Raw genomic sequence first — 14,120 nt, 5'->3', positions numbered from 1 at the left:
CCCTCTAGGTTGTCAGAGAGCGCCGAGCTGAGCTCCCCGTGCTCTATAGCAGGTTCCCACTAGTTACTTATGTGTTTTTAAGGTCCACTCTGGCCGCAGTGGGATGAAAGGTGGCTGGGGAGAGGATGAGGTTAGACCCTGGGAGGGCCTGTTTGGTAGGTGATGAAGGCGAGTGTGAGTTTTTGTTGAGCACAGTAGGTCCTGGTGGGCAGCATGGTGACAGACAATCTTGGTGTCTCCCCTCAATGAGGGTAATCTGAGAGAAATTAAATGAAAATACAGCAAGATGATGTTTTTGTCACATACAATGCTCAGAAGTCTCTTTCAATATAGTGAAGCATTAAAGTGTTCTTGTCTCTCAAGTGCTGGGACTCCTTGCTCTGATTGTTCTAAAAATCATTCCCGTTTCTTCCTATTGTCTTCACTTCTGGGTGGATTTCTAACTTCTCCGCACTCTCCTTACTTCATTGGCTTCCTACACTATGTGACCTTAGTGATGTTCTGCCAGTCTCCTGTAGGGATTCACCTTTTCACTCCGTTTGGAGACCACATTCAGCCACCGAGCAAGTGCTGCTTTTCAAATGAAGGACTTTGGTGTCATTTCCTGTCAGAAGCAAAGATGTACCTTAAAAAGAAGCTTGTTATTTGTTAGCATTCAAGACTGTTTTCGGAGCTTTCCCTTCTGAACAGATTAGAAATGACATACATATACCACTATGTGTAAAATAGATAGCTAGTGGGAAGCTGCTATATAACACAGGGAGCTCAAATCAGAGCTCTGTGATGGGGGTGGAGGTGGAAGGCTCAAGAAGGAGGGGATATATATATATATCTGAATCATGTAGAGCAAAAACCAATACAAGACAATGAGATGGTTGGATGGCATCACTGACTCAATGGACATGAGTTTGAGCACATGCTGGGAGATAGTGAAGGTCAGGGAAGCCTGGCATGCTGCAGTCCATGGAGTCACAGAGTCAGACATGGCTTAGTGACTAAACAAAGCCCAATTAAAAAAAAATGCATTTCAGGTTTCCTGTCATAGCACAAGACTGTGTTGCTTTTAGTTAATTTAGATCAGTGAGCACATCAGCCCTGCAGAGGAATTTCACAGGAAATTATTACATTGTCATGAAAGCTTTGAGAGGTGGTTCTGGAAGTTTGGGCTGAGGGCCTGTGTCTGTTGGTGAGTATCAACAGCACACATGCAGTAGGCTGTCAGGTTTGTGTGGTGGCTTCATGCCACCAAGGGACCCACAGTCTTGCCGTGTGGCCTCAGTTTCACCTCTGATCATGTCTGTGTTCCAGGCAGCAAGGAGGAAGCAAGTGGGGAAAGAACAAGCTTCCACCTAGGTTAGCCCTTTTGAAGTCTTTCCTGGAAGCTCTACCCAGTGACTTACTAGCCACACTTGGCTGCAGGGAAGTCTGGGTAATGTAGTCTTTGAGCCGGGCACATTGCTGCCTATAATAAAAGGAAGGTTCTGTTAGGAAGGAAGAAGGGGTGAATGGTTGTTACAAAAGTAAGTTGTGGTCTCTGCCACAAGATGCACTTAACTGTGCATCTCAGCCAGGTAACAGGTGAAATTTCATTCATAGAATGGAATTAAGTCATCAATTCAGCTCAGCTCAGTCGCTCAGTCGTGTCCAACTCTTTGCGACCCCATGTAGTCAATGCAACTTCTCACCTGTCCTGAGATGTGAGACAAACGAGTTTGCTATTACTAGAATATCTCCTTGACATACATTTCTTGGCCTCTGGTGGTATTCATGGTAGAAACAGGAACCTCACCCTAACTACAGACAGAAGCCCTATTCTATACTCGTTCTAGAACATTCTTGCCATGTATCAAATTTCAGAGCCAATGATGACCTTTGTTTTCTATCTTGGTATCTGCGTAGGTAAAAAGTGTGCACCTTGGTTTTGAGATGCTTATAAAGCTTTAAAGCATTTTTAAATGCTTTATTGGAAGACCCTATTTTTTTGTATTTTGCTTTATTGTGCTTCACAGATGCAGTGCTTTTTTTTATTTAAACAAATTGAACGTTTGTGGCAACCCTGCATCTAGCAAATTTACAGGTGCCATTTTTTCATGAGCATTTGCTCACCTTGTGTCTCTGTCACATTTTGGTAATTCTAGCAATATTTTAAACTTTTTCATTATTATATGTTATGTGATCTGTCATCAGTAGTCTTGGATGTTACTGCTGTGACTTGCTGAAGGTTCAGATGATGGTTAACATTTTTTAGCCACAAAGTTTTAAAAATTAAAGTACGTGCCTTTTTTTAGACATATAGTATACATTTAATAGACTATGGTATAGTATAAACATAACTTTTATATGCACTAGGAAATCAGAAAATTCTTGTGATTCACTTTATTGTGATATTCACTTTATTGCAGTGGTCTGGAACCAGATCTACAATATCTCAAGTATGCCTGTATTTGCCTAATTTAAAAATTAAAGACAGACTATAAAATAATCAATATAGCAGGGTATTTAAGAGTTTGGCGTATGGAATTAGATCTGAGTTCAAATCCTGATTCCACCAAATTCCAGTTGTGTGGTCTTGGGCAAGTGATAGAAACTTCCATCCAACTTCCCTGGTGGTCCAATGGTTAAGAATCTGCCTCCCATTGCAAAGGACACAGGTTCGATCCCTGGTCCAGAAAGATTCCACATGGCGTGAGGCAACTAAGCCCATGAGTCACTGCTACTGAGCCCACACTCTAGAGTCTGCTCACTACCAGTAAAGAAAGGCCTGCACAGCACCGAAGACCCAGCACAAACATAAATAAATAAATAAAGTCTACGCCTTAAAAAAAGAAAGAAAGAAACTTCCTATCTGTGCCTTAGTTGACCCATCTGTAAAGAGGAATGATAGTTTCCACCTCATGGTTGTGCATGCGTGCTAAGTTGCTTCAGTCGTGTCCTACTGTTTGTGACCCTATGGACTGTAACCTGCCAGGCTCCTCTGTCCATGGGATTCTTCAGGCCAGAATCCTGGGCTGGGTTGCCATGCTCTCCCTCCTCCAGGGCATCTCCCCAGTCCAGGGATGGAACCTGCATCTCTTACGTCTCCTGCATTTGCAGGCAGGTTCTTTGCCATTAACACCACCTGGGAAGCCCCACCTCATGGTTTTGAGGAGGCCTAAATGAGATACCTGGCCCATGGTGAATGCTGAATAGCCGGTAGGTAGGTTTTATTTCATTAAGCCAATAAAATGTGGGACCCATGACATACGCAAATCATAGCCAGCTCAGAGAGAGCAGAAAAGGGGAACTGGTAGCTGGCGTCTCAGAGGTGAACTGGGCCCACAGGGACGCGGCCTTCAGTAGGTGCTGAGATGACCAACAGTAGAGCACAAGCTTTTCATACTGTTTCTGCTGTACAAGTTCACATCTGCCTTGCTGGAGAATATTAAGTGACTGCTAAAATGAGTGTAGGTCATCACATGAAACAAAGCATGTGCTATAAGCCAGCTGTATCTGCTTCTTTGGAAGTAAATGAAGCATATGCTCACTACGGTTTATAACTAGAGGGAAATGTCTTGAAAACTACACTGTTTCAAGGATGGTAAGACTCACCACACAGACAGGGTGTGGTGCTCAGGATGCCAGGCTGAAGGGAGCTTCTCATCACGCAGTGCAGAGGCCGTGTCCGTCTGAGACTGAGCTCTTGTGAGATGTGTATGACAGAGATCCCTGCATATATATAGTACATGGACCCCTCAGGAATGACTATTGTGTACCCCTTTTATGGATATAAGAGAAGTTAGAAGAATCAGACACGAGTGGCTGTGTTCAGAGTGTAACTGGTACAACAGTAATTTTGACGTTTAGTACATGTTCATTTTTTTCAGGATCCATTTGTTACTGGATTCCAGAAGCTGTTCTAGGCACGGAAAAAAATGCATATATTCTTGCAAACAACGTTTTGAGATAGGGACTATTGTTACCCCCATTTTACAAGTGAGGAAACTGAGGTATCGAGGCATTGTCATTTGCTGGAGAATGCACAGTTAATTTCTAGCACAGCCAAGAAGCTGCTTTCAGTTCCTCTGCATTTAACCTAATCTCTGGTAACTGAGGCCTCCTGCAGTTCCCTTTGGTGGAGAAGAAAGACTCAAGTCTGCTTTTAGGAATAGCTTGTAAAATCATTGTTATGCCCAGTGTCCAAGTCCCCAAAACTGAGAGAATAAGACGTCCACAGCAATGCAAAAGCATAAAGGGGTTTATTGCTAGCTCGAGCTAGGGCCCAAGTCTCATCCAGCACAGTGGAATCTTGACGAGAGCCCCAAGCTCTGAATCACAGCTGCTTATATACAGGTGGTCTTTTGTCTCAGCAATAGTGTAGTTGGCATGTGGTGATTGACTCAACCTTGGGTCATTGTGGTGATTGACTTAACCTTGGCGTCATCAGGGGGGACCTTGGTGTCATCAGGGACCTTGGTGTTATCGGGGACCTTGGTGTCATTGGGGACCTTGGTGGGGCTTCCTAGAATTATGACTCATGCTTACAAGAACCTGAGGCCTAGGCCCAGTGTGGCCTGTCGAGCCTGTCATGGCTTAGGTCAGGTCCCAGCAATCATGGCTGTCGTAAAATTGGCTATTGCAAAATAATGTGCAGGAAAGATTTGCACACAGGCCCAGCGCAGAAGGGAGGGGCAGCTTCTTGCTGGTTAAAAAAAAAAAGAGAGAGAGAGTTCTCTTTGACCTACTTGCTGAAGTGTCACAGGGGATTTCCGTAGGGTGGGCTCTCTTAAGGCAGTTTAAAAGCTAGGAAAAAGAAACAACCAATTTCTCTTTTTCTTCAACAATTAGGCTATGGTCTTGATAGAAGAATGCATCCTTACTAAATGTTGAAACTGGATTCTGGCCAGCTGAACCAAGCTTACTGCATAGTACAGAGATTTCTCTTAGTTCCTGTATTTTAGTATCCAAAAATGTGTTGTGGGCGTCTTTCACATAGGAAAGTTGGTAAAAACCAGTGCTTCAGGCTACAGATTGGCAAGTGAAAAAAAAAAAAAGACTGTTGGGACTGAGGCCTCCGGCTCTGAACTGTCGGTCCTCCTTCTGCACGGGTAGAACAAGCAGGCTGGAAGTCTGCGGTCTCCAGTGAGCCCTGAGCCTAGATTCACAGCCCACCCCTGGCGTGCCTGAGGCCTCCTGCTCCGTACACGGCTGCTCTATTTTCTTTCTCGAGGGCCAGTTCTAATGATTGCTTTTTCCTGTGTTAATATTTTTAATCTCCAAATTGTTGTTTTACCATTTTATTTGTGGTGAGTGAAGAAATCCTTTCATGTATGTGTTAGTTGCTCAGTCGTGCTGACCTTTGCAATCCCAAGCACTGTAGCCCACCAGGCACGGATTCTTTACTGTCTGAGTCATCAGGGAAGCCCACCCCTTTCATGGGGGATATGAAAAAAAAATCAGGGAGTATTTAATCCTTTCTGGAGCCTCATGGCTCCTGGTTGCTCACACCTGAGCTGCAAGTTGGAGAAAAAATGTAGCAGAATGTAGCCCAGAAAGAACGTGGCCCTTTTACTGTCCCTCCCTTTGAGGAATGCTCCTCCTCACCTCTTTCAGGAAACACAGAGAAAGCCCAGAGCCTGCAACCCACTCCAAGCTAGGCCTCTATCCCTGGGTTGTGCCCCCTCCATCTGCATTCTGGTTAGCTTGATAGGTTTGGGAGGAGGGTTCAGAGCCAGATTTTGTCTTGAAGAAACCTTCCCAGTTTCTCTTCTGCTTTCCCACACTGATACTTTTTCCTTTAGATTTTTGTTCTCTAAAAGTAGACTGCTTTTTAAAATTAAGGCTGTGGAAGGCCATTTCTAGAGGGCAGGGAAAGTTCTGTTTCTGATGTGGTGCCGGCTATGTGAGAGTTCACTGCATAATGACTTGGAATTGCACGCTTACAGTTGGTGCACTTTTCTGTATGTCTATTTCACCTGAAGGACAGAATGAAGATTTTGTGATTCATTACAAGAGGAGTAGCAATTTGTCTGTTACCAAGGAAGAACAAAGTGAAGGAAGATGATACAAGAAGAGATGAATTGATTTTGATTGACGTGAAAATGGGGAGTCTGAGGTGAAAGTGAGCAGTGACCCAAGAATTTTAGGTATTTGTCCTCAAGATGTCTGCAACTTTTAAGTAGTATTTGTTATTACAGTAGTGGAAGATTGGAAACAATGAAATATCAAGTCATGGTTAAATAATGGCACAACCAAAAATGAAATATGACTTTGCTATTAAGAAGTAAGCCATAAATGTTTGTTTATTAAAGCCACTTATAAAAGCATAGTGCAATCCCATTTTAAACAATTATATATTTTATATTGTAGGCACAGAAAATAATCAGGAAGAATGTAGCCCATAATATTAACAATGGATTATCCCTGAGGTAAAGAATTACAGATGATTCTTACTGCCTTCGCTACATTTCTTCTTCCAGTGAGCATGCATTTTTTGCAGAACACAGTAAGAAAGAAAATGCCTTGTAGGGCTGTAGCTGGGCTCGTAGCCTCCTCACCAGAGTTTGTCTGCATATCCCCTCAGCTGCTAGCCTGGGGTGGCCAGGGCCTGTGCCAGCTGCTCAGTCACAATTCTCCCCTTACAAACTATAAAAACTCACCGATGACCCAGGAGCATGTTTGAATATGGAATCTCAATGTTTAGACAAAGTTGTACTCCATTAAACTTTCGAAACATTCAAATCATGCTTGCAGAGGGTGGCCTCTCCTCTTTCATGGGTCCTTCCGCAACACAAGGGCTGGGAGACCCATCTTGGATCCAGGCTGGGATTTCCCAGAGATTTTCTTCAGAGGTCAGGTTGCTCATTTTCCAGGGTTCAGTTCACTCCTTCCACTTCATTGGAAGAATTCCTATTATCTGTATAATTTCACGCTTGATTATAAAAATATAATCTGATCCTGTTCAGCAGTATCACAGAACTCTGTCAAGTTTTCTTGTCCTATTTCATTACCTCATAGAGGCTCTAGGTACGGTCATGGGTCTATCACAGGTGCTTCAGAAATAACTAGTTCTCTTGAGGCTTGAGATCCAGCTCTCCACGCTGAGACAGAGGCCTCTGGAAGAAAGACCTCAGTTGTGTGGAGCCCCGCTAGGACTCTGATCCAGCTGTTCCCCATCTCTGGGCCTCAGCGTCCTCCTTTGTAAATTGGGTGGAGGAGAGGTTGGGGCTGAGTGGGTGCCGGGGCCCCCACCAGTTCTCACAGCCAGGTTCTGAGAACAGAGCTTGCGGTAGCTCTGGCCTGCCCGCCCTCTACCTCAGTATGGGAGCACAACAGCATGATAACCCTTGTGGTATGCCTTAGACATGAGAGTCTTGTTTTGTATCAAAGTAAATAATAAAGAAAAAGTAACTCTTCCCACCCCACCCCCATGAAAAAGAAAAATAATGAGAAGGAAGGGAGCACGGGAGAAATCGAAAGGGAAGGATTCTTGCTCCCCGTCAGGAGAGTTCTCAGGATGAAGTCTTGTAGTGGCTGTCACACGGGGCCCGTCGCCATGTCAGACATATTTATTTGAAAGGTTGGGCTTGCCTCCTTGTCGGACCACGGGCCTGTAAGAGAGGTGGGTGACTGTCAGTGCAGCGGGAGCCCCTGCAATTCGATGCAGCATCCACTCAAGTCTACCCGCACACACCCCCACCAGCTTCCCAGCCTTCAGGGGGCTCTGAGGACTTGTCCCCAGGCCACCAGCATGGGACTAGGTGAAGGACCTCAGCAACCCTGCCAAGAACTTTCCTTGTGCCATCTTGAGATGAGAGGCTGGAGAATGTGCCCAAGGTCACGTGGCTAGGACGGGCTGGAGCCAGCATCTGAAGCCAGTTAGTCTAGCTTCTTGGAGACTTTGTCAAGGTCCCCATGGAGGTGTGAGAAGCAAGCTGATAACCAAGCCATCATCTGAGTTGATTTTCAGCCCTTGAGAGGATCACAGCGATAGAGGAGGATGTGAATGAACCACCGTCTGTCAGTCAAGTAGAGCTATTTTACCTAAAAGTCCCTTTGATGACCCAAATTTGATGTGTTAATTCACTACTGGGCTAGCACCTTCTAAATGGGCTGATTCATCGTGAGTGCCATGTCTACACACACCATCCTCCAAAACCTCAGGGTTGAAGCTGAGCTGCCCTTGGTCATCACTGAGCTTATTAACTCAGGTGTGTGAATTGCTCATAGTTTTAATCTGCATGGTTTTGTATTTTGGGACAGAGTTTTATTCTCAGTTACTCATTTCAAAATTTCAGAAAAGATAGAGATAATGGATGGTTCTCCTGCAAAATCTTTCCAATACTGAAACTGCTAAAAAATCCTTCTCTGCTCTTAAAGGGTATCCATTGGTATATCACCTTTAGTATATTCATTGGAAATTCATTACATTTCCATTGTTAAAAAATAACAATGTATAAGACACTGAACTTGGGTTTCTGAAGAGAAATATCTAGGGTGAAATGCAAACCTCAGGTATAAAACTTGAAACATTTTCATCTACTGAAAGGAATTGGTGAAGAGAGTTGGTTATCGTTAACCCCCTCTGCCCTGGCTCCCAACCACAGAGAGGAGCCTGGGCTTTGAACAGAAGTTACAGCTCTCCTGCTTGCTAGCAGGATGGCCTCAGACAAGTCACTAAAGGTCCTAAGCCTCAGTTTCCTCATCTATAAAATGGTAACCACACTGACTACTTTAAAGGTTGTTATGAAACTTGAAACTTAAAAACTTTATATATATTCATATATATAAAGCACTGGTAAACTTTAAGGTTGTTATGATCGAGTTGGCCAGAAAGTTCATTTGGGTTTTGGGAAAAACTTGAATGAACTTTTTGGCCAACCCAATATTATTGATGGGTGGCTCAGTGGTAAAGAATCCACCAGCCAAACAGCAGATGTGGGTTCAATTCCTGGATTGCGAAGATCCTCCAGAGAAGGAAAAGGCAACCCACTCCAGTATTCTTGCCTGGGAAATCCCATGGACAAAGGAGTCTGGTGGGCTATAGTCCATGGGGTCGCAAAGAGTTGGACACGACTGAGCAACTAAATAACAGCATTATTGATAGCTAACGTGTAGGCGTGACTCTGCCACCTTGGCTAGATTTCCTGATCTCTGAGCCAGTGACCTGTGAGATGGCACTGTGGTGATCCCCTATTGGGTTGCTGTGAGCATAAGGAATTCCCTGGGTGTGACCCCCATCACTGTGCTGGGCTAGAGAGGGCACTTGCTAGATGTTAGGGCAGTGCTGCCTCAGACTAAGCTGGAAGGAGAAAGGAGACTGAGGCCTCTCTTTCAGACACCGTTTTTCACTTATGTCTTTTCCCGATCATTTCAGAATGATCATGGGCTGGAATTGGATGAGGGAGTCACTTGAACTGCCAGATAGTTCTTTGCCTCTCTCCCTGACTTCCCCTTCTTCCCCCTCCAGTCCTTGGCAGTAAATCAAGGCCCTGAGTTGCCACAGGGAAATGAGCAGCTGAGGCCATTTTTTTTTTAATCGAGTGATATTTGGTTCAGGTGATAAAACTGACTCTCCCCTCCCACCACCCAAAAGCTAGACCAAACCAATGGGAAAATAAAAAAGTTTTCGTAAGAAAACAACAAGACTCGGACTTCCTTAGTAGTCCAGTGGCTAAGACTCTGTGCTCCCAATGCAAGGAGCCCAGGTTTGATCCCTGGTCAGGGAACTAGATCCCACATGCTTGCAGCAAAGAGTTCCCATGCGCTGCTAAAGATCCTGTGTGCCACAAGGAAGACCCAGTGCAGCCAAATAAATAAAAACTTTAAAAGAAAGAAACCAATATTTATGAAAGAAAGAAAGAAAACAAGACTCTGACAGAATCGTCCAGATAAAAGAGCCTCGGGTCTTTGGGGGCTTCCCAGGTGGCGCAGTAGTAAAGAATCCGCCTGCCAGCGCAAAAGACAAAAGAGAAGTGTGTTTGAGCCCTGGGTTGGGAAGATACCCTGGAGGAGGAAATGGCAACCCACTCCAGTGTTCTTGCCTGGAGAATCCTAGGGACAGAGGAGTCCGATGGGTATCCACGGGGTTGCAAAGAGTCAGACATGACTGAGCACCGCGTGGATATGGGATTAAGTGGGGGAATACTTCAGGTTAGGCCAAATAAGATGGACATTTCCTGAAACCACACTGCTCTTTCCATTAGTCCAACTTCACCTCTATCTCCTCCCCTGTGTCAGCCTTCTGCCTGCATCTGTTCAGACACTATAGTAACTCCCTGGACCTCAGGACTCTGCTGCCATGGCCTCTGTCTGGAAAAGATCCCCACCGTCTGCTGCCTGGGATGAGCAGGTCCAGAGATTATAAGAGACTCACCTGGGACATTTGCAGACACGTCTTCGGTTCCCTGGTTAAGGAAAAAGAAGGGGTAAGATGATTATCTCACCATGGCCAACAATTCCAAACATGATTTCTGCTTCACTTCTCCTGTTTATTTAGGATTATAAGTTTTTTCTAGTGTGGCTATGACTATTTTTTTCAAAGCAAACAAGAACTACATCAACGTTTTTAAAAATACATCATAGGTGTTTGGTGGTCCAGTGTATAGGACCGCACACTGCCAATGCAGAGGGCCAGGGTTTGATCCTTGATCAAGGAACTAGATCCTACATGCTAAAACTATTAATAAAAGATCCCACATGCTGCAACTAAAACCCAGCGCAGCCAAATAAATAAATATTTGGAAAAAATACATCATAATAAAGTAAACTTGTAAAATGACAGTGCATAATAATGATTGACACTGAAAAGATTAATTTACTAAAACACAAGCTATAAAGCATAATATATTTACATTTTATAGTTTTAATAATTATTATTAAAAGTTAAAAATTACAGTTGATTTACAATATTGTGTTAGATTCAGATGTATAGTAAAGTGATTCAGTTTTTATACATGTAAATATATATATATGTAAATATATGGGGCTTCCCTGGTGGCTCAGATGATAAAGAATCTGCTTGCAATGCAGGAGATCCAGGTTTGATTCCTGGGTCAGGAAGATCCGCTAGAGGAGGAAATGACAACCCACTCTAGTATTCTTGCCTGGGAAATTCCATGGACAGAGGAGCCTGGTGGGCTACAGTCCATGGGGTCCCAAAGAGTCAGATGTGACTGAGGGAATAACACATATACATATATATGTAAATGTATATATACATGTATATGTAAATAAATATTTCAGATTCTTTTCCTTTATAGATAATTACAAGATATTGAATATAGTGCTATGCAATAAGTAGCATTTAACTCTTGAGAACTGAGGTGAGGTCTTCTTTCCCACCCTTCTTCACATCACTTTAAAAAGCATTGCAAATACAGACGTGGGTGAACGTGGGTTAGTACGGCCACCTGCAGTAGGATCCAAATGGGTGGGGGCTCACAAGGAGGGGGCCAAGGATAAACCACTGCCTGTAGTAGTTTTGACCCGGGCTTCCCGGGCTCTGGTGCCCAGGCCACAGCCGGGCCCCGCCCTGCTCCCATCCCCATCCTGCTGCTGCTGCTGCTGCTGCTGCTGAGTGGCTTCAGTCGTGTCCAACTCTGTGCGACCCCACAGACGGCAGCCCACCAGGCTCCCCCGTCCCTGGGATTCTCCAGGCAAGAACACTGGAGTGGGTTGCGATTTGCTTCCCCATCCTAGGCGTTTGTAATAAGCCCAGGCCTGCGGGCTTTGCGGGTGGAACACCCCACCACTGCCGCTGCCGCTTCGGGGATGGGGCTATGCCTTCCTAAAAACTTCCCGGGATGTGGAAAGAGAAGGGGTTTTCCCTGCGTTCTCTCTCCAGGAAAGACATAGGCAGTGCCTGGCCCTGCGGTGCAGCTCAAAGTTCCAGAAATCCGAACCGAACTGCCCGCAAGGGCTGCCTAAGGCAAAGCGCTGCAAAAATCGGGCTGAGTCTTCCCGCGCGATTCCCCAGGACTTACGGCGGTAGCAGATGCATGTGATGACCAATGAGAGGAGAAGGACGGCGCAGGTCCCGGCCAGGGGAGCCCAGATGTAGATATCGCAGGCGAAGGCCAGCCCGCTCGTGTCCACTGACGACACAGAAGACGCGGACATTTAGGACACGGCCCGGGAGCCCCCCCACCCGGACCCCACCCTGGGGACCCCCCCCCCCACCAACCCTATCCCACCCCGTTGGTGCGGGCACGTCCCTTTCCCCGTTCCGGCTTTCGTTTCCCCACCGCTTGGGCTGCTAGGAAGATCAGCGTGGCCCCGGCGAGGGCCTTTGCCGCGCCCGCCTCACCTGTGCTGCCCGCCGAGGGCCGGCACACCTCTGAGCGCGGAGAGACAGACCTAGTCTGCGGCGCGATGGTGGGCGCGCGCGTGGATGGCCGCATCGCCGGCGTGGTGGTGGGCTTCGCTGCGGGAACAACGGAGAGTGGTTAGGGGCCGCGCTGGAGCTGTGCCCGCGAACCCTTCCCACCTCTCCGCCAGCCTTTGCTAAGAGGGCACTCCCTCCGGATTAGCCGCTGGAGGAGCCGTAGAGGCTCAGCGGAGCTCGGCGCTCAGCGCAGGGAGATGCTGAAAGACCACCTGGTCGTCTGAGTACACTGGGTGCCTTGGACATGAACACAGAGGCTCGTGCCCCTCCGCCCAGCCTCTCTCCAGGGCCCCACCAGAAACCTCGAGGGCTTGGAGGAGGCAGGGGTGGGAGGGTGGATACCGGCCTTCTACTGACCAGCAGAGGGAAGCTCAGATAACTGAAGTGCAATAACTTGCCCAGGATCATACTAGCTCGGAACTCGAGCCCAGATCAACCGGACCTAAAAAGTCACCTTGAATTACTACCCAGTCGCACCCTAGCCTCAGTTTTCTCCTCTGTGAATTGGGAACAGTATCTAAGTAGCCCCCAGAGGCTCGAACACCAAGAGACTCGAAAGTAGCGGTGTCCCTGTGAAAAACGGACTCAGACGCGAACCCCAAAGCCGACCCGGGGCGCCGAACCTGGCAAGAAGACAGGCACGAAGTTACTGAAGTACAGGACAGAGTTGCTCAAGACCGAGCAAAAATAGTAGCCTTGGTCCTCCTGGCGGAAGTTTCTCAGGGTGAGCTGGAATTTGGAGCCGGTGACCCTGGCGCCGGAAATGTGGTCGGGGTCCAGTCCCTGGGCTAGCTTGACCCGTTGGGACGAGAGATACATTAGGAAGGTGGGTCTGGGGTCGTCCCCGGGTATCTGGCGGAGCCAGGAGCACCCTGACGCCATGCCGGACTGCACCACCTCGCATTGCAGCTCCACGGTCTCGCCCAGTCTGGTCTCCTTCTGCGTCGGCGACATCCGGAACGAGAGCGACCCTAGGACCTTGGGGGCATCTGCAGGACACGGGTAGCGAGACTTAGCTGGGAGCCCGGCGCCGACCCCCCCACCTCCCCCAGTCCCATGCCAGCCCCGCCCCCGCCTCCCCCAGGGGTCGCCAACTCACCGAGCAGCTGCAGGGCCAGCGGCAGGATCAGGGCGGTCAAGAGTGAGGCCATGGCGCGCTCCCCGCCGCGGAAACTCCGAGGCGCGCAGCAGCCGGTGGATCACCGACGGGCGGGCGAAGTTTCGCCCTTCGACCGGCCTCCGAGCCCGATTTCGAATTCAGAGGATGTGATGTCACTTGAAGCCCCGCGGAGAAGAGAGTCGCCCTCCTTTTCGCGGTTGTCACCCTCCAGCCCAGAGAGGGGTGGGGGTGTGGGGGTCCGTGAATGGGGGCCGTCGAGGCAATCTAGCCAGGTGGAGAACAAGGACAAGGATGGTTGGACGTGGCCCTTGGAAGGGCTAGCTTGTGGGTGTGACGGAGGCAGATAACAGATTTCTAGAAGGGAGGGTGAGCGAGCAGGAAGGAGAGAGAAATGTCCACTTCCTTTGACCTCATTCAGAGTGGCCCTGGCACTGACAACTTGGGGCTTTAGGTCCCGGCGAAGTGGGCCCTGAGGGCTGAGACTAAGAGGAGTTAGTGACTGGCCCACGTCTGGGGGACTCGGACAGGGGCGTCCGGGTGCCCACAGAGGAAAAAACCTTCTTCCTTCCATTGAGGAGACTTCCACCAGTCAGCCGGTCAAACAGTGTGTGAGGTTTGTGATTTTCTGCTTCTCATCCT

The 14,120-nt window shown here is 47.5% G+C and overlaps 1 protein-coding gene across 1 annotated transcript; it reads right to left on the bottom strand.

Annotated features, from left to right (window-relative positions):
* On the bottom strand, nt 6,246–13,869 carry CD8A (CD8a molecule). The gene is made up of 6 exons (XM_018055353.1): nt 13,461–13,869; nt 12,985–13,350; nt 12,284–12,400; nt 11,961–12,071; nt 10,352–10,382; nt 6,246–7,586 (listed from the first exon to the last, which is right to left on the bottom strand). Exons 1-6 carry the CDS (start codon nt 13,510–13,512, stop codon nt 7,535–7,537), a joined length of 729 nt encoding a protein of 242 aa, XP_017910842.1. The 5' UTR covers nt 13,513–13,869; the 3' UTR covers nt 6,246–7,534.

Source organism: Capra hircus, chromosome 11, assembly GCF_001704415.2.
Source record: "Capra hircus breed San Clemente chromosome 11, ASM170441v1, whole genome shotgun sequence".
NCBI classification, from domain to species: Eukaryota; Metazoa; Chordata; class Mammalia; order Artiodactyla; family Bovidae; genus Capra; species Capra hircus.
The sequence above is the reverse complement of the archived record's forward strand: the minus strand, read 5'-3'. Positions and strand labels throughout refer to the sequence as shown.

Bases quoted from the DNA above. Each gene is read 5' to 3' on its own strand.
- CD8A (XM_018055353.1), bottom strand. From the start codon at position 13,512: ATGGCCTCACTCTTGACCGCCCTGATCCTGCCGCTGGCCCTGCAGCTG. The intron at 12,401-12,984 runs GTTCGGCGCCCC...TTGTTCCCGCAG, and splicing joins CGTGCCTGTCTTCTTGCCAG to CGAAGCCCACCACCACGCCG. The intron at 7,587-10,351 runs GTGAGTCTCTTA...CCTCTCTTACAG, and splicing joins CGTGTCTGCAAATGTCCCAG to GCCCGTGGTCCGACAAGGAG.